General features: G+C 33.8%; 1 protein-coding gene across 3 annotated transcripts in view; it reads left to right on the forward strand.

Annotated features, from left to right (window-relative positions):
* COG6 (component of oligomeric golgi complex 6) overlaps positions 1-19,200 on the forward strand; it is a 132,132-nt gene that overhangs the window by 32,851 nt on the left and 80,081 nt on the right. For all 3 annotated transcript variants that reach the window (XM_007960205.3, XM_037986773.2, XM_007960204.3), the window contains exons 9-13: positions 196-324; positions 401-492; positions 2,742-2,806; positions 7,649-7,740; positions 12,747-12,864. In XM_007960205.3, coding sequence (XP_007958396.3) covers positions 196-324; positions 401-492; positions 2,742-2,806; positions 7,649-7,740; positions 12,747-12,864 — 496 coding nt within the window. The remainder of the gene's footprint in view (positions 1-195; positions 325-400; positions 493-2,741; positions 2,807-7,648; positions 7,741-12,746; positions 12,865-19,200) is intronic.

Raw genomic sequence — 19,200 nt, forward strand, 5'->3', positions numbered from 1 at the left:
TTACTTTTTGACTGAATTTTCAATGCGCCAGAGTTATCTCTTAAATATTTTTTTCTTGTTTGAAAGCAGTGTTGCTTGACCAAATGACTAAAAGAGCTTTAAGTACTTGCTTGTCTCAGAAATTGCATGAAAATCTGATATAGCCACTAGAGACAAAGAACCCCAACCATTTTTTATACAACTTGTTTCTTCTAGATATACCTTAGATGAATTTGGAACAGCCAGAAGAAGTACAGTTGTTCGTGGATTTATTGATGCGCTCACAAGAGGGGGCCCCGGAGGTACACCTAGACCAATTGAAATGCACTCTCATGACCCATTGAGGTATAGTAATCAGACAGCAGAAGAGGAGTGAATGTTTTTCCAAAGGAAATCTTTATTAACATTTAGTTTTCATTAGGTATGTGGGAGATATGTTGGCTTGGCTCCATCAAGCTACTGCTTCTGAAAAGGAACACCTTGAAGCTCTCTTAAAGCATGTAACTACACAAGGTGGGTCCACCGATTATATTGCTAATGCCTAAATCCTGAAAATAACCCAAGCATCCCTGTTTCTACTCTTGTTGCCATCTTCTTAGATAAACACCTTGATGGTACAATAAGTGTCCTGATGAGTCTTTCTCTTCTCTAGATTCTCCCTCATTCTGCTAATAGACTTTCTCTTCCATCACCTTTGTCCTGTCACTCAACTGTTCAGTTTTATAGTGAACCCTAATGACCTTTCATATCAAACCTAGACTCCTCTGTGGCACTTTTAAGAAATTTCTGGAATATCTAGCATACATTATGTCAAATCCTCTGCATGACGCTTTAAAGGTACAAGGTGGTATTATCTTAGTTTTATCTGTGTGTAAACAGGCTGAGTGACTTGTTTAAGGTCTTTAAGCTACTAATTCTTTCATTTCTGCTACCCAGCCTCTTTTTTCATTCTCATGACACTGTTTTAAAATTTTAAAACCAATGATCATATTGGTTAGTATGTTTCTGCATTGCTATAAAGGAATACCTGAAGCTTGGTAATCTATAGAGGTTTAACTTGACTCACGGTTCTACAGGCAGTAGAGGAAGCATGATGCCAACATCTGCTTCTAGAGAAGGCCTCAGGAAGCATAGAGTCATGGTGGAAGGTGAAAGGGGAAGAACCAGCATGTCACATGGTGATTGAGGGAGCAAGACAGAGAGATGGGAGGTGCCACACACTTTTAAGCAACACTGACTATTGTGAGGATAGCACCAAGCCATTCATAAGAGATCCACTCCCATAACCCAAACATCTCCCACCAGGCTCCACCTCCAACATTGGGGATTACATTTCAACATGAATTTAGAGGGGACAAACATCCAGACTACATCACCATATATACAATGTACTTAAAATTTTTGTCTTGATGTCAAGGAAGAAAAATAACTGTAGTTGAGAGTTGCTGATGTCTTGTTTACAGAATTCCCAATCTTGTTAGTTGTGATTACCTAAGGAGGCCTGTTTTAGAGTTTGAGGGTTTAGTGTATGTATGATTTTAAAATGTTCTATTTTTGATAGGAAGTTAAGAGAGACACTGTGGCTTGGTATCACTTGACTGTTTTACATAGCTCAGCCACACGCCTCTGTGGTTCACATTATCTGCAAGATGAGTCAGTGTTATGGTGGTAATACGAACCTCATAGATTCTAACTCTTCAGTATCAAGATTAGACTCAGCATATGTTAGATTGGCAAAGTGTGCATTGTTAGGTTCTCTTTCTGTTATTATTCTCATTATCCCATTTAAATAAATGTGTTTCCTTAAAGATGTTTTAGGAAAGTATATGTAAGGCAGTGTTAAGGAAGAAAATAGATTGTAGTTAGATGAAGTAGGTTATTCTATAGGAATGACTTCAATCTTCTGGGCCTCAGTTTTTCCATCTGTAAAAATGAAGGTGGTTTCAAGCAGTAAATGTCAAATGCCCAGTACAGAGCTTGATAAATAGTTGGTGTTTGGAAAATACTAGTTTTTCTGTAAGATTTCAAGGTGTATTTTTCAACTTTATACCCTCAGTGTATGTGCTAAGCAGTACTGCCTGGAACAAGATGTTTGTAAAATAAATGCTAATACATCTTGGCATCACTTCATTCAGTGAATACATTTCAGACATTTTTTTTCTCTGTCTTATAAATTTAATCTTTTTCACAAAGAAATATTCATTTTATTAACTCAAAATCAAATGAATTAAGGCTTTCTAGACACATATTAGGTATTATCACAATTAGTAATATGTTAACACAATTAGTAATGTCCCAAGAGATATCAGACTTACTAAAATATTGTTATGGTTAATTTTTTTTTTTTTTTTTGAGACGGAGTCTCACTCTGTCGCCCAGGCTGGAGTACAGTGGCGCGAGCTCGGCTCACTGTAAGCTCTGCCTCCCAGGTTCACACCATTCTCCTGCCTCAGCTTCCCGAGTAGCTGGGACTACAGGCGCCCACCACCACGCCTGGCTAATTTTTTGTATTTGTAGTAGAGACGGGGTTTCACAGTGTTATCCAGCATGGTCTCGATCTCCTGATCTTGTGACCCACCCAACTCGGCCTCCCAAAATGCTGGGATTACACGCGCGAGCCACCACGCCCGGCCCTGTTATGGTTATTTTAAAAGTTATTAGTGCCATTAATTATATGTATTATATATTAATTGTTTTTTGACCTTATATGAAGCAAGGTATAATATGGAAACAAATATTAATTATGTAGTAATTAATTTTAGGTATTGAAGAAAATATTCAAGAAATTGTTGGGCATATCACTGAAGGTGTGTGCAGGCCTCTAAAGGTAAAATATTTTGTTTTTACATATGCTATATGGTACCTGGTTAAATTATTACCTTATTTGTAGGAACTTAAGAAACTGATACCAACTCAAATACAGTCTATAATTTTTTCAAATTAGCACACTAATGTAGACTAATAAGAAACATTTTAAAATAATAATTGCCAGTTTTCTCTCTGAGAAAGAAAATTGGAAATACTTGTAGTTTGCATATATTGACCTATTTTTTACAGATTATATTTCCTGTAGTAATTTTTCTTATTTGATTGAGAAAAAAAATCTATTAAATTTAAATAGCAAATCTATGAACTCTTAACAGAGAGATTTACTAAGAATATTTTGTTTACTTGATTGCTTCAAACATAGAAGAGTTTTTGCTTATAGCAATAAATAATGATTAATCCAAGGATAAAATAATATGTATTGGTATTAGCAATACTATTTATAGTACAAGGAACAGAATTTGGAATCAAATTTGAGTTAGAATTCCCATATTGCCACTTAATTGTGTTTACTTATTCTATCTGCTTAACTCTTCTGCGCCTGAATTATCCTCCCGTGGAACCTGTATGTTAAAACATCTATCATCCAGGGTTGTTGTGAGGATGACTGTGTAGATGAAGTACATAGTTTATGACACTTACTAACTATTTAGCAGATGGTAAATACCTTTGTTTTCCTTTATTAATATTTAGAGAATACTTAGCAATTGTTGGTTTACTTTTCCTTGTAAACCAACTTCCTTGATTGACTTCAATTTCGTACATGGAAATTGAAATCCAGAAGTTTAATTAATTTTTTCAAGAAATGAACTTTAAAATTAATTTTATTTTATTTCTAAGGTTTTTTTTTTTTTTTTTTGGTATATGTTCCAGGCAAGGAAATCTCAGATGACACACTTTGTGACAATTGATTATATTGACAAATTTAACTGTTACTCTAACTTGATCTCATAGGACATAACTGTATATTCAGAAAATAAATGGCAAAGTATCTTGAAATTATTTTACTTATTTCTCCCAAATGAAATATTTACTTGTCATAGTTTGATGTAGACATATATAACTTTTATAAATATGGTTTATTTTGTATACTGGCAGTTACTGGAAACATAGAAGAAAAGGAGGAATAAAATGAGATTTATTTTGCTATGCTTTTATACCTTTTTATAACTTCATATAGTTAAACTCCTAGTCACTTTGATAAAGTGACTAGGTAAAAGATAAATTTTACTTTATCTGCCTTACCTTCCCCCCTTCCTTGCTTATGTAATTATGTTTCTTTTTACAGCTGTTCTTTCTTTTTTTAAAAAAAATTTAATTTATAATTTTTGTGGCTACATAGTAGGTGTATGCTTTTCCTTTTCTTTTTAAAAAGTAATTGTGTAAATATTATAATTTTAGAATCTAAGGGTTATAATGGACTTTTCAGTTTCCTGTCCTGGTTTGAGTAAGAATTATTATATCAAAAATGTTTAAACTAATACCAACCACTTAGATAAAGACGTTATATACTGAAGTCTGCCTTTGTTTTAAAATGTACTTAGAAATTCTCATTTCATCTTCCTTAAATGTACATACTCAGAAAGATCTTTATGACAATTGTAGGACCTTATTGTGATCTGCTGGCAAATTTAAATATAAGATGCCAAAGGGAAAGAAGACACTAGTAAGCAGACAAGTATCTTTTTGTTGTAAAATGAAGAAAAATTCCTTTTCTGAAATGACAGAAACTTGAAATCTTTCCATATGATGATAATATGTATTGCATACTCCAGAGAATATTTAGCAGGTGTTCACAATAGTTACATATCAAATTAGCTTGATAGTGATATATAATCCAGCAATTTCATACTTTCCTTCCTTTTATACTGATAGACAGTGTTACATTATTTTAGGAATTTTTTTTCTGTATGACTTTATTTGGTGGTTATATTTTCAGTGATATAGTTGTTAGATGAGGAAAAAAATTTTGACTTTTAATATTTCCTTTTGCAATTATAATTCTGAATTTTTCTAGTGATCAATCTGCTTTTATAATCTCATTCATACAAAATTTCTTCTTCCTAATTGATAAGCAACTAAACTTTTTCTAATGACATATGATATTGGATGTTATGGCTACTTTTCTGTCCATTATTCTTCTTTGTAGAAATGGTTTTTTTTTTAGAGTAAGAGATTTTGATTTTTAGAAGCATAAAGAAAAGGTTATAGTGGTAATGGGAGATAATCCTTGAGAAACTATATATTTGATTTATTCTACCTTGTTTAATCTTTTCTTTGTCTTAGTAAAGTGAAGCATCATAGGTGGTAGATTAAATATTTGTAAATGTATGCATTAAGATAAGATCTGTAAACCTATTGCCAGTTTAAAGAATCGGTGCTCTAAGTTTAAGATTACATATGTTGTGTAGAGGATACTATCCATGGCTCATCAGCATCAACCCTATTACTTTGTACATGTCTTTACTCCAAAATTGTAGCTAGAAAGATCAGAACTAATATATTAAAATTTTTTTTTCAAGCCCATGGGTATAAAATCCTTCTTTTATGTGAATGTTTTAGATTGCTGATAGATTACCAGCTATCATTTGAATTTTCTCTTTTAATAAAAACTTTAGGGTAGTGTATGCTACAGACCTTAGATTATGGCGGGTTCTGTGAAAGCAGGCATAATGTAAAAGATCAATGGCATGGAAAATAAAGCTGAATATTGTACACAACATAGTCATTGGGCCCTCAGATTGAGGTATACGTAGGAACAGATGTCTACCCTGAGCAGCTGTCTGTGATACTAAGGTAAAGGAAGTTCATCATCATCTTTTTTAGTCCTCCCTTCTTCCCATGTCCCCTTCATGAACACAAACCCACTCTCTTTCTCTTGCTCTTACTTTTTCTCTCTGGCCTTGGAGAGGAGAGCCACTGTTCTTTTAGCTCTTCCCTACCTTCTCTGCTGTCAGGGTGCCTGAAGCCCATTTTGCTACTTTTAATATCTGCCTTTATGGTTGATGCTGCTTCTCACAATGCAGTTAGGATTTATTGAGTGCTTATGATGTGCCAGGATCTGTTCCAGCACACTTTATATCTGAGCCATTATTCCCATTGCTGCTTTCCAGCTCTGCTAATGATTTTTCCTCCACTGTCATCACAGTGATAATTTCCAGCCCAGTTGCTGCTACCACCACTTCTTTGGTCTCTTTGACCTTCTTTACTTTTTGTTTCTCTTGTCTGTTGTTGTTTCTCCTGTGACTGTTGGGTTTTGTTGAAAATGGTTAGCCTCTTACATAGCCCTCATAAGGCAGAGTGTTTCTTTCTGTGTGGCAAACAAAGCATTCTTGGTGTATTATTTGTCAGTCTCCTGATTTCCCAGCCTTTCTCTGTTGCATTTTGTATTGTAGCTGTTGTATTGTTTATTGCCACTTTCCCTCAAAACCTTTGTATTTGAGAGAGATAGAAATTGTTTTTTTTTCTTCCCCCCTCCCTTCCCTCTTTTATTTTCCTTCCTTTCTTTCTTTCTTTCTTTCTTTCTCTCTCTCCCCTCTTTTCTCTCTTTCTTAAGGGAGTTAGAACTAAGAATATTTTCTTGATGCCTCAAAATTCTGGAAGGCAGGTTGCCATATAGCTGAAATGGTGTTTAAAATCTGCTAGTAAAGAGCTGTTTGTCTACAATTAACATTTTTTATATTTTCCTGTAATAATTATATTAAAATTAAGAAAATATCACTTTTATTGATATAACATATAATTTAAGTCACTGTTAAGGTCTTGGTTTAAAAATAAATTACAATATGGAAAAATATATTTTTTAAATTCAAATGCCGTTCATGATCCATGGTATTGTGGTAGTTAGATAGTCTATTACCTATACCAACAGATGAACCAATTTCATAAACATATTAATGTAAATTGATTTATATAATCTAAGAGGCTTTTGTATGCAGATATAAAATCTCATTTTAGCAAATCATAGTTGTTTTATGACATATGCCAAAATCTAAATACAGAGAAAGTTCAACTTTTAAAAGCATTTATTAAACATCTGTTGTGTGTATACTGTTCTACCAGATGCTACAGAGATGTAAAATAGGCAGAAGAAGACATAACGTCTATACTGTATTTGTATTTAGAAACTAGTTAGGAAACAAGAAGATATAATGTAAGCAATAGCTTAAGGGCACATACAATATTTAAGTAAGCATTTATCAGTGTAGTTTAGATTGTATTCATTAATAAGAGAAAAGAAAGATCAGTGAAGGATGAAATTTAGTTAGAAAAGATTCATATTTGCTAAATCTTGAGGCAGATCAAGTTAATCTTGAACTAGATCTGATTTTGCTCTGGTAATCTTATAATTTGGCAAATATGTTGGTGCTAATTCAAGATTTGTCTACTTTTCTATTCTTTGATTAATAGACAAACTTGATATAATAATTTATAGACTGGAAATTTTTTTCTTGAATATTTGGCAATAAAGCAGTATGTTTTCATTGATAATCTGTTTTACGGATGTAGCAGTTGCCTTTACAATTTAGTATTGAACCAAATTCCATTATATACTGGTGATAAATCTCAAATGATCTCAATGTATTGATATTTCTGGTAACAACTGGCTTGAATCAAATCCTGCAAATAATGGGTCAGTTTTTTTGTAGAGTTTATCTATATTAAAATGTTTGTTACTTTACCATCTTGTATGACTTACTACTCAGAAATTATTTAGGAGGCATTTTGTGATCTCTGCAATAATAAAAGTTTGTCTTTGTTATTCTATTCATACTGTATGTTATTAATGAAAGAAAGTTATACTTTTAAGAAATGTTTACTTTCCTCTCACGTATTTCAATAGGTTCGAATTGAGCAAGTAATAGTTGCTGAACCTGGGGCAGTTTTATTATATAAAATTTCTAATCTCCTCAAATTTTATCACCATACAATCAGGTAAGTGGAATGGCAAAATGTGCTTGCCAAATCCAATGTGCTGTTTCTTTCAGTTAGAGCACAGTATAAGATTTTTTTTTTATATATTGTGTATGGTAATTATACACTAAGTATAGACTAAGCATAACTAGTAGAACCTCCACACCATGTAAATCATTATATGCATATTATACATGCTGTGCCTTAAGGTCTATTATTTCCTTTCTCCTTTTTTCTCCAAGCTTAACTACACACACACACACACACACACACACACAGCTTATATAACAATATAAGTCTATAACGTAAATCTTTATTGAGTCTTCCTGCATTAGTAAAAGACATCCAAGGCAACTAACGCAACTACACCATATACTCACAATAGAGCATAGTGAATTAAATGTTCTATTTTGGATGTAAATAACCTAAATTGTTTAGCATTTAGTTTACTATAACTGATAAAATAGAACCATAGCTTTATCTTCGCTACATACCAGCAACTTTATCTGATTAGGAACCACTCATCTTATATAAAATGTAATCTTTGACTCCAAAATATGCATTCATTTTTGCTTTACATTTCTCTGTTGGTGGTATACCCTTGAGTTTTATTATAACTGTCACTGTAAGACTGTTACATGTGTAGTTATGTTAAAACAATGTCTTTCCAAGCCATATTTTTGATAGTTTTTACATTTTTCCATTAAATAATTATTTAAAAATTACTTGGCCGGGTGCGGTGGCTCAAGCCTGTAATCCCAGCACTTTGGGAGGCCAAGACGGGCGGATCACGAGATCAGGAGGTCGAGACCAGCCTGGCTAACATGGTGAAACCCCGTCTCTACTAAAAAAAACCAAAAAACTGGCCGGGCGAGGTGGCAGGCGCCTGTAGTCCCAGCTACTCGGGAGGCTGAGGCAGGAGAATGGCGTAAACCCGGGAGACGGAGCTTGCAGTGAGCCGAGATCCGGCCATTGCACTCCAGCTTGGGCGACAGAGCCAGACTCCGTCTCAAAAAAAAAAAAAAAAAAAAAAATTACTTGTTATACAGTATGCCAGTATCAGGAATAGTAGGCCAACTGTTAAAAATCTAAGAAGAATATAACTAACATTGCCAGGAAAGGTTGAAGGAGCACTAGTTTACAGAGTACCAAGAAACTGTGGTAAGGTTATCACCTACTCCTTAGTGACAGATAGTAGCCACCCAGAACTTAACAGCTAAGAAGGGGATTTTACATCTTACTAGTAGATTTTCAAACAAAACTAACAAACTGTAGTCTACAAAACTGATCAGAGATAGGATTTGGATTAGTCCCTTAATATTTTAGATATAAACTTACTGTCATCGTTCCCGTAATTCAAAAGCAATGAATTAGTTTCAGTTGTAATATTATAGCATCCTATAATAAGAGAATAATAAATACTTAGAAAACACAAGGACAGCTGAAAGCTGGACATAGCAAGTGCTGTGTTATAAAAAAATGCTGGTAAAATAATTTTTAAAATTGTTTATTTAATAATGTCCATGATGAGACTAAATGAAATTTATTATTTAAAGATATTGATATGTTAGTTTCTAATGCAGAAAATGTTAGAAAAAAAAATTCAGATTCTGAAGATGATAATAGGTTTTTTAGGCTCTGATAATTGTAATTTTTCTGTCTTTGAAGATGATATTGAAGATGACAAAATCTTTTTTTGATTGACTTTTTGCATGTACTTTTTCTACTTGTTCACACATTTCCTCATTCAATTAAAAAGTTGACTGTATACTTGCCATTCTTCTAGGTAATAAGGAAACAGTAATTAACAAAACAGAGCTTAAACTTACATTCTAGTAGGGGAGACAAGCAAGTATAAAATAATAATTTTTGGTAGTTATAAGGGTACTGAAGATAAAGCAGGAGAAAGGAAATAGAAAGTATAGGGAGTGACCATAAATGACTAGATATATGTGTGTGTTACTATTTTTGAAGCCATTCAGTAGAGGTGGTATTTGAATACAGATGTGAATAATATGAAGGAGTTGGGCATGAAAAGATCTTGGGGAAGAATGTCCAGGACAAAAATACACTCTGGTACTGAAGCTAGGAAAAGCTTGCATTTTGGAGGACTAGAAAGAAGACCAGGAATTGGAGTGTAGTGAATTGGAAGGAGTAGAGGGGGATGAAATAAGAAAGGTAGAGAGAGGCCAGCTCGTATAGGATTTTGAAGGCCATAGTGGATATTTAGATTTCATACTGAGTGAATAAGATTGGGAAAAATGTGAGGGTTTTGAGTGACCTGAGCAGGTTCGTGTTACAAGGTTACTCTGAATACTCTGTGAATCATGTAGTGTAATGAGAGAAAAGGGAAAATAAGGAAGATATTTAGAAAGCAGTTTGTGGTCCTGAGAAGAGATGATGATGAGTTTAGACTAGGGTGACAGTAGTTGATTTCGGAGATAATTTATGTCACAGCCAATAGGATATGTATACATACCAGATAGAGTGAGGTATGAGGAGTCAAGGATGAATTCTTGGCTTTTGGTTTGAACAGCTAGGTGAATGGTTTTGTTTGCTGAGATGGGGAATGCTGGAAAGGAACTGGTTGATGGGAGTGGTGGGTAATGAAGAATTCCGTTCAGTTTTGGCCTTGTCAGATTTGATGTATCTGTGAACATAGAGTAGGAGATTTTGAGTGAGCAAATAATACAGAGAGAAATCAGGGCTGAAGCTATAAATGTCTTAGTTTTCAGAAAATAGATGATATTTGATGCCATGAGAGTAGGTAAGGTCACTTGAGAAATGAGTATAGATAAAGAATGGGGCTAAAGACTGAGTCCTGGGAAGCTCCAATATTTTGAGGTCAAGAAGAGGAGAAACCACAAAACTGGGAAGGAATAGCAGTGAAGTTGGGAAAAAACCAAGACGCATGCAAGATCTCAAAAAATTCACCTCTTATACATTAAAACTCCCAACAAAAGGAAGATATAGAATCCAAAAAACAGGGACTCGAGCATGCTTGGATTATATATCTTTTCCTCTAAAACTTTTCTCCCTAGAATTAATAAACACTTTGATTTTGTACTTTACTTTCCTATGCCCTTATCACTATTTCAGATCCAAGCTATTTAAGAGAACTCAACACTGCATTGTCTCACCATATAGTCCACCAGGTAATCGGCCTCTCTCCTGCCCCTGTCTGATACCCTTCTTGGAGCCCTCATTCCCCTCCAGTCTAGATGTGTTGCCCTTTAGGCCTACTGCAAGCTGCTTGGCTGTCACACTGGGGTTTGTCTTCTTCACTAGCCTGTTCATTGGCTTGTTTTGTGTATCCCTGATTCTTTGGTCAGCTCTGAATAGTATTTACGTGAGTGTAATGATGTAAACATTGAATAGTTATTTACCAGAACTCTGTGCCCATGGCTATATTAGGAAGCCTGGGGAAAGTGAAGTTTGGGTGTGTTGTGGTGGAGGAGGAGAATTGTGTAAGAGAGTTTAACTCTCATCTTCTACATCAGGAAATTTGTAGATAATACCTAAAACTGAAAAATCAAGTAATAGTATAAGCATGTTGGATAGAAATATGGAATGAAATGTCAGAAGAAACGTCTACAATTATCTGGACCAGTTAGTGGAACATAGTGAGTGCTCAATAAACATTAGTAAATTCTAGATCTGAGTAACTGCAAAGTACAGCTGATAACTACAAATTTTTAAAAAAAAAATGTAAATGTATGTTGAGCTCTCTCTAAATTTTTCATTAAATTGTTTCTATTTGTTTTCATTTAATTTGCTTCCTCTGTTGCTTGATGTACACTTTTGTTCAGAGAAATACTTGTTTTTATTGCATGTGCAGGCATATGTGGGAATTCCATCCAGTTTATTTTAGTATTTGGTTTACAATATTTTTAACTGAAATACTTGTTGTTTCTTTAAAATATAAGTATTATGGCTATTGGTTTAGCAATTTGCTAGTATTTTGCTGTTTGCTCTATATATGTATTTTACTAATAATTTGCTTTTTTTCATGAACTATGTAAGAATTTATATAATTTATTTTGTACTGAAATATTGTACTGAAATATTACATTTGCATAGATTAATATTTGCTTTTATAATATATCGTATGTGGCCTTTGATTTATCAGTAAATTTGCTGTGTTTTAGCTTACTGTTTGGTAGTATTTAATGCCATTATATTCATCTTTAGCAATCTAAAATGTTTTAGGCATGGAAGATGTTGTTATGCCTTTAGAAATTATAATTCCCTACTGGATTACAGCATATTTTCATATCCTTAAGAAGCTTTTCCCCTAGAAAGTTGTTAAAATCATTTTTAGTGTGTGAATTAGGAGAAAAAAATTGGAAATTATTTTATATACATACTTGTCTTAGATCTTGGCAAAAATGGGAAACCTCCTTGAATGGGTCTAAGAAATATCCTTATACAATAGCAAATTGAGGATTATGGAATGTCCTAATGTAATTAGTTATTTCAAAATATTATCATACTTTTCAGACTTATCAGACTTTTCAGTTTAAATATACTGCTCTGTAGGCAGCTGTATAAAAATTGAGAAACTCTAATTTATAGGTGTGTTATTGATATAGTATGACAGTTTTAATTAAAAGAACAACTCAGTATTTATGCAATTTAAATATTTTATCAATAGAGCTGTTGATTCAATGCTCTTCTTAAAATTTAACTGTCTTAGATAATCGAGACGTATATTTACTCTAATAGAGGAAAAATAGAGATAGGGTTTTATATATTACAAATATTTGTTCTGACCCACAGTTTTGCTAAAAGAGATTGTGAAATATTGAAAACATAGTAGTTTGTTTTTATTTTTTCGTCACCTAACTCAAAAGAAAAGCAAAAATCCTGATTTTTAAAATATGAAACTAGAGTATTTGTAATTCACAGGTTATATTTTACATAAAAACTTTTATTTAAATCTAGGTCTTTTTAAAGCATTCTACTCAGTTAAAGAACTGTTTTGTTTCAGTTTCTGTTTTGCAACCTGAAATATCCTTTGCTTTTAGTGGCATTGTTGGAAATAGTGCAACTACATTGTTGACTACCATTGAAGAAATGCATTTGCTAAGCAAAAAAATATTCTTCAATAGCTTGAGTCTTCATGCAAGTAAATTAATGGACAAGGTATGTTTGAAAAATGTAATTATTAAATTATTTGAATGTGAATCTTTCACATTAAAGATGTTTTAATGATTTTATTATTGATTTATAACTTTTCCCATTACATTCTGTGTTCCTTTGAGTTCTTCCTTTCACCAACAACTTTCATTTTGAGATGATTGATTGTACCTAAGTTTATAGTCTTCATTCCAGAAACAGTATAACATCGAGTTATAATTAGAGATAGCGTCTTAGGCTCCAATTTTACTACCATTTTTTCTGTCACAGAAGTTGTATAATTAAAGCAAATTTACTATATTTAGCTGGGGGCTAAGATGACATATAGATTGGAAAACCAGAACTCTTACAAAATGTTTTTTCCAAACAGCTTGTATTTCTACCCCTGATGTTACAGTTTTGCCCTTATGAAATTTATGCTCCTCTGAGTTATATAATTATTTATGAAAACACAAAAAAACACATCCCACAAAAAAACAAACAACAAAAACCTGAACAAGGTCTGTAAGATCTAATATCTTAAATTGAGCAGGGTATTTTGGTAGGACCTTAAGGAATATATTTACAGTGATCAAATCCTTCTTTATTTTTGTTTCATTATTGAGGACATGAGTTTTTCAAGGATGTGTCACAATCACCATGCTGGCTTTTTAATTGTACTACTCTATCTAATAGGCTAGCTATATTAGGCCCGGGTTTTGTAATATAGTATAAAATAGTCAGTAGCAATTTAGTTCAGAATACCTGGTCAATCTTTACTTTCCTAAGTTCAATCTTCACTTTCCTAAGTCTACTTTCTGACCCACATGCATGACTCAGATTCATTTGGAAAAGCAACATGAATTTGTGGAGCTGGAATGTCTACCTTAATTTTTCTTGCCTTGTGTATTTCTGTTTGCATCACCAGTTTACTAACAATCATTTCTGGTTATATTTGTTTTTATGGTTCTTATTTAGACAGAACTCTTCTAAAATAATTTATACATGATACCCAAACATTAAACATGAACAAATATGTGCTAGATGTTGAGAGTACAAGGATGAACACTCAAGGTCTGTTGACCTCATTAAGTTTGCTTCTCCTTTAGTGGAAAATGACCAAATAAGTCTGGTTATTATAGAATCCTATGATTTATGAAAGACATGTGCCTAGGGTATATGCTAGCACCAAAGGAGGAGTATATTTAGCAAACTATATGTACTCTTCTACAGAGAGGAAGCTTTCCACAGAGAGATGTAAGAGAGTTGAACTTTGAAGGACAGGTAGGCTTTAGATAGGTGAAGAAAGGAGTGGATGGGGTAATCTTAAATAGAAGTAACAAATAGAATATGCTAGAACATGAGTATGAGTTACCTATAAACACATTTTTCATTTATTAAAAAATACCACTAGTAAAGTGATGTGTTTTATATATATAAGTGGGGAGGCTGGGTTGGAGATAGGAAAATTAAAGGAGTATTGCAGTTGTTTTTATTCATACATGATCTAAGGGAAAGACTCTGGGAATAGGCAAGAGGGGACAGATTCTTGAAGGGTAAAGATAAAATCTTCAAAACTTGATGACTGACTGAATGTGGGTAAGTGAGAGGGAGTCATCTAGAATAATTCCTAGGCTAACCACAAATATCTAGAATGCAGAAAGGGGGAACAATTTGGGAGATAAAGATGGTTTCGTCTAAGTTAGATAAGTTGAGTTTGAGGTGCCTATGAGACATCCCTCTGGAATTGGTCTTATCTAAAGGGGAGTGATACATTTGGATTCAGAGAGTTTTACATATAAGAGATAGTTGAATTCATGGGTTTGGGTGAAGTCACTAGGAAGTATTTTTTTTATAAGAATGAAGCTACCAGGACACAGTCTTGGGAAACGCTGACATTTAAGAGAAGGAAAAACTCAACAGTATGATGCTAAGAGAGGATGGCCAGAGAGGCAGGACAAAAATTAGGATAAGGTTTTATCAGAAAAGCTAAGAGAAGAGAGTTTCTAGAAGGAGGGCATGGTTAATAATGACAGATGCTTTTAAAGAGTTCTAGTAGGAGGCTTGTTATCTTTGGCAGTATATACGTGATAGGTGACCTAACTGGACAATTTTAGTTCTGTGGTGGAGATAGGAGCCAGATTGCGTTATGTAGAAAAGCTCATGGGTAAACATATTTCCAGCTTTACCAATTGGAAAACATACGGGCCTTAAGACTGAAAATAGATGCATTAGGCATTTGTATTAAGAAATTTGAAACAGAACAATAAAATAAAGATAAATGGAAAGGATGGAATTAAATTGCTGTGACAAATTAGAAAACAAAAGCAGAATTATTTGTTGAAAAGATAAACAAAATTGACAAACTTCTAACAAGTTTAATCAAGAAAAAAAGAAAATTAAAAGCTTTTAGAAATTAGAGACAATCCACAGATGAGAATTAAAACTTAGAGAGTACACATATGCAGTTTTATGCTAATCATCTAAAAATCTGAATAGGGTGAATGCTTTTTAAGGTGACATAAATTGGTAAAATGTGAGTCAAAAGGAAGTGGAAAGTGTGAATATACCTAAGGAAGGAAGAAAAGTTATTAAAGAACATGTTGCCAGGCCTCATTCAGATTATATAGAGAACTTCATTCATACGTAGGAGGAACAGATAATTCTCCAGAACACAAAAATATATGGAAAGCTTCTCAGTTTGTTTTAGGTAGTATAACACTGACATAAAACCTTTTAAAGATAGTCAGTAGTGAAAACCATATATTAGTCACCTTTTAAGTTTTAAAACTTCAAAATTCAGCATTTATATATTAAAACCAAGAATGATTTATTACATGAATGTAAGAATGTTTCAGTGTTAGGAAATATACTAAATGAGTATATAAAATAAATTTTATATTCTCATATTTGATCACATTGTTTAGGGAAAATCTTAGTAAGTCATTGAAGAATACTTCCTTAACCATATAAAAAGAGATAAAACTAGCAGCCAACATCATAATTAATACTGATACACTCGTGATTCTTCTATGTAAGTGAAGAATAAGAATGCTTGCCAATACTTTTAAATAATAACCATGGTAGAAAGACCAGATAAAGAAATGAATTGTAAATATTTTAAAGGAGGAGACGTTAGATTATTTATGGTTGTTATGATAGTCTATTTTGAGGTCCTAGGAGAATCAACTAAAAAGTTGTACAACCAGAAAAATGAATTCTAGTGAAGTCATTGGTGAAAAGATCAATATACAAATGTAATTAATTTTCTTATATGCCAGCTCATGAGGTGCTCAATAAATACTGGTAACATGAATGGTTCAGTTCATTTGCTCCTGGCCTATATTCCATCACTATCTTGCCATTAGCTTTAAATCTCTAGCACCCTTGCCATTTTACCACATTCACTTTGCAAAACCACCTTGAATTCAAGTTTTCAATTTTTCCTGAGCGCTGCTAAAGGAAATTACATCATACAGACAGGAGTCACTAAAAATTGTCTCCAGCATCAGGAAGGCCCTCCAGGAGGTCCAGCAAATACTGATTGTCCTTGTGGCAGCCACTCACATTTACCATACTTACTTTCACCCATTTCCTGAAATCTACCATCCTACCTCCTACTGAAAAAGTGCCAACCCTTGCTAAAACTGGATAATGGACATTAAAAAAAAATATTTGCCAACACGATGAGCAAAAGTGACATTTTGTTATTTTTCTCATTTGGATTTCTGTGATTCTAGTGAGAATGAGCATTTTAAGATAATGTATTTTGGCTGTTTGTGAATTGCTTGTTCAAGTCCTTTGCCGTTTTCCTGTTGGGTTGTCTTGTTTGTTTCTGACAGTCTTTATGCCTTAAGAATATTAACTCTATCATATATATTACAGACATTTTCTCCACATTATCATCTGCCTTTAAAATTTGCCTGTAGTATTTTCTGAAACATCAACTTTTAATTTTTTTATAGTTCAATATAACTTTTTTTTATATAGTTTTTTCCCTTGGTAGTATTCCATGCTTGAAAGTATTCCCACAAGAAAAAACATTTAGATCCCTTGTAAGCTGGATTCCTAGGTATTTTATTCTCTTTGAAGCAATTGTGAATGGAAGTTCATTCATGATTTGGCTCTCTGTTTGTCTGTTACTGGTGTATAAGAATGTTTGTGATTTTTGCACATTAATTTTGTATCCTGAGACTTTGCTGAAATTGCTTATCAGCTTAAGGAGATTTTGGGCTGAGACAGTGGGGTTTTCTAAATATACAATCATGGACCTTTTCAAGGAGAACTACAAACCACTGCTCAGTGAAATAAAAGAGGACACAAACAAATGGAAGAACATACCATGCTCATGGATAGGAAGAATCAATATCGTGAAAATGGCTATACTGCCCAAGGTTATTTATAGATTCAATGCCATCCCCATCAAGCTACCAATGAGTTTCTTCACAGAATTGGAAAAAACTGCTTTAAAGTTCATATGGAACCAAAAAAGAGCCCACATTGCCAAGACAATCCTAAGTCAAAAGAACAAAGCTGGAGGCATCACGCTACCTGACTTCAAACTATACTACAAGGCTACAGTAACCAAAACAGCATGGTACTGGTACCAAAACAGAGATATAAACCAATGGAACAGAACAGAGTCCTCAGAAATAATACCACACATCTACAGCCATCTGATCTTTGACAAACCTGAGAGAAACAAGAAATGGGGAAAGGATTCCCTATTTAATAAATGGTGCTGGGAAAATTGGCTAGCCATAAGTAGAAAGCTGAAACTGGATCCTTTCCTTACTCCTTATACGAAAATTAATTCAAGATGGATTAGAGACTTAAATGTTAGACCTAATACCATAAAAACCCTAGAAGAAAACCTAGGTAGTACCATTCAGGACATAGGCATGGGCAAAGACTTCATGTCTAAAACACCAAAAACAATGGCAGCAAAAGCCAAAATTGACAAATGGAATCTAATTAAACTAAAGAGCTTCTGCACAGCAAAAGAAACTACCATCAGAGTGAACAGGCAACCCACAGAATGGGAGAAAATTTTTGCAATCTACTCATCTGACAAAGGGCTAATATCCAGAATCTACAAAGAACTCAAACAAATTTACAAGAAAAAAACAACCCCATCAAAAAGTGGGCAAAGGATATGAACAGACATTTCTCAAAAGAAGACATTCATACAGCCAACAGACACATGAAAAAATGCTCATCATCATTGGCCATCAGAGAAATGCAAATCAAAACCACAATGAGATACCATCTCACACCAGTTAGAATGGCAATCATTAAAAAGTCAGGAAACAACAGGTGTTGGAGAGGATGTGGAGAAATAGGAACACTTTTACACTGTTGGTGGGATTGTAAACTAGTTCAACCATTATGGAAAACAGTATGGCGATTCCTCAAGGATCTAGAACTAGAAGTACCATATGACCCAGCCATCCCATTACTGGGTATATACCCAAAGGATTATAAATCATGCTGCTTTAAAGACACATGTACACGTATGTTTATTGCGGCACTATTCACAATAGCAAAGACTTGGAATCAACCCAAATGTCCATCAGTGACAGACTGGATTAAGAAAATGTGGCACATATACACCATGGAATATTATGCAGCCATAAAAAAGGATGAGTTTGTGTCCTTTGTAGGGACATGGATGCAGCTGGAAACCATCATTCTTAGCAAACTATCACAAGAACAGAAAACCAAACACCGCATGTTCTCACTCATAGGTGGGAACTGAACAATGAGATCACTTGGACTCGGGAAGGGGAACATCACACACCAGGCCTATCATGGGGAGGGGGGAGGGGGGAGGGATTGCATTGGGAGTTATACCTGATGTAAATGACGAGTTGATGGGTGCTGACGAGTTGATGGGGCAGCACACCAACATGGCACAAGTATACATATGTTACAAACCTGCACATTATGCACATGTACCCTAGAACTTAAAGTATAATAATAATAATAAATAAATTTAAAAAAAAAGAAAAAACATTTAGAATTTAATATGTAATAAAGTTAGCATCTATTAGAGGGGAAATGATAGATTGTTTAATATATTTATTTAGATATATTTTCTTAGGTGTTTCTATGTTTTTACTTTATTTATTTATTTTTTAAGCAACAGGGTCTACTCTTGTTGCCCAGGATCATAGCTCACTGTAGCCTCAAACTCCTGGGCTCAAGCCATCCTTCTGCGTCAGCCTTCCAAGTAGCTGGGACTATAGGTGCATGCCACCATGTCCAGCTAATTTAATTTTTTTTTTTTTTTTTTGTAGAGACATGGTCTCACTATGTTGCCCAGGCTTGTCTCCAACTACTGGCCTCAGGTGATCCTCCTGC

This window comes from Chlorocebus sabaeus, chromosome 3, assembly GCF_047675955.1.
Source record: "Chlorocebus sabaeus isolate Y175 chromosome 3, mChlSab1.0.hap1, whole genome shotgun sequence".
Classification (NCBI taxonomy): domain Eukaryota; kingdom Metazoa; phylum Chordata; class Mammalia; order Primates; family Cercopithecidae; genus Chlorocebus; species Chlorocebus sabaeus.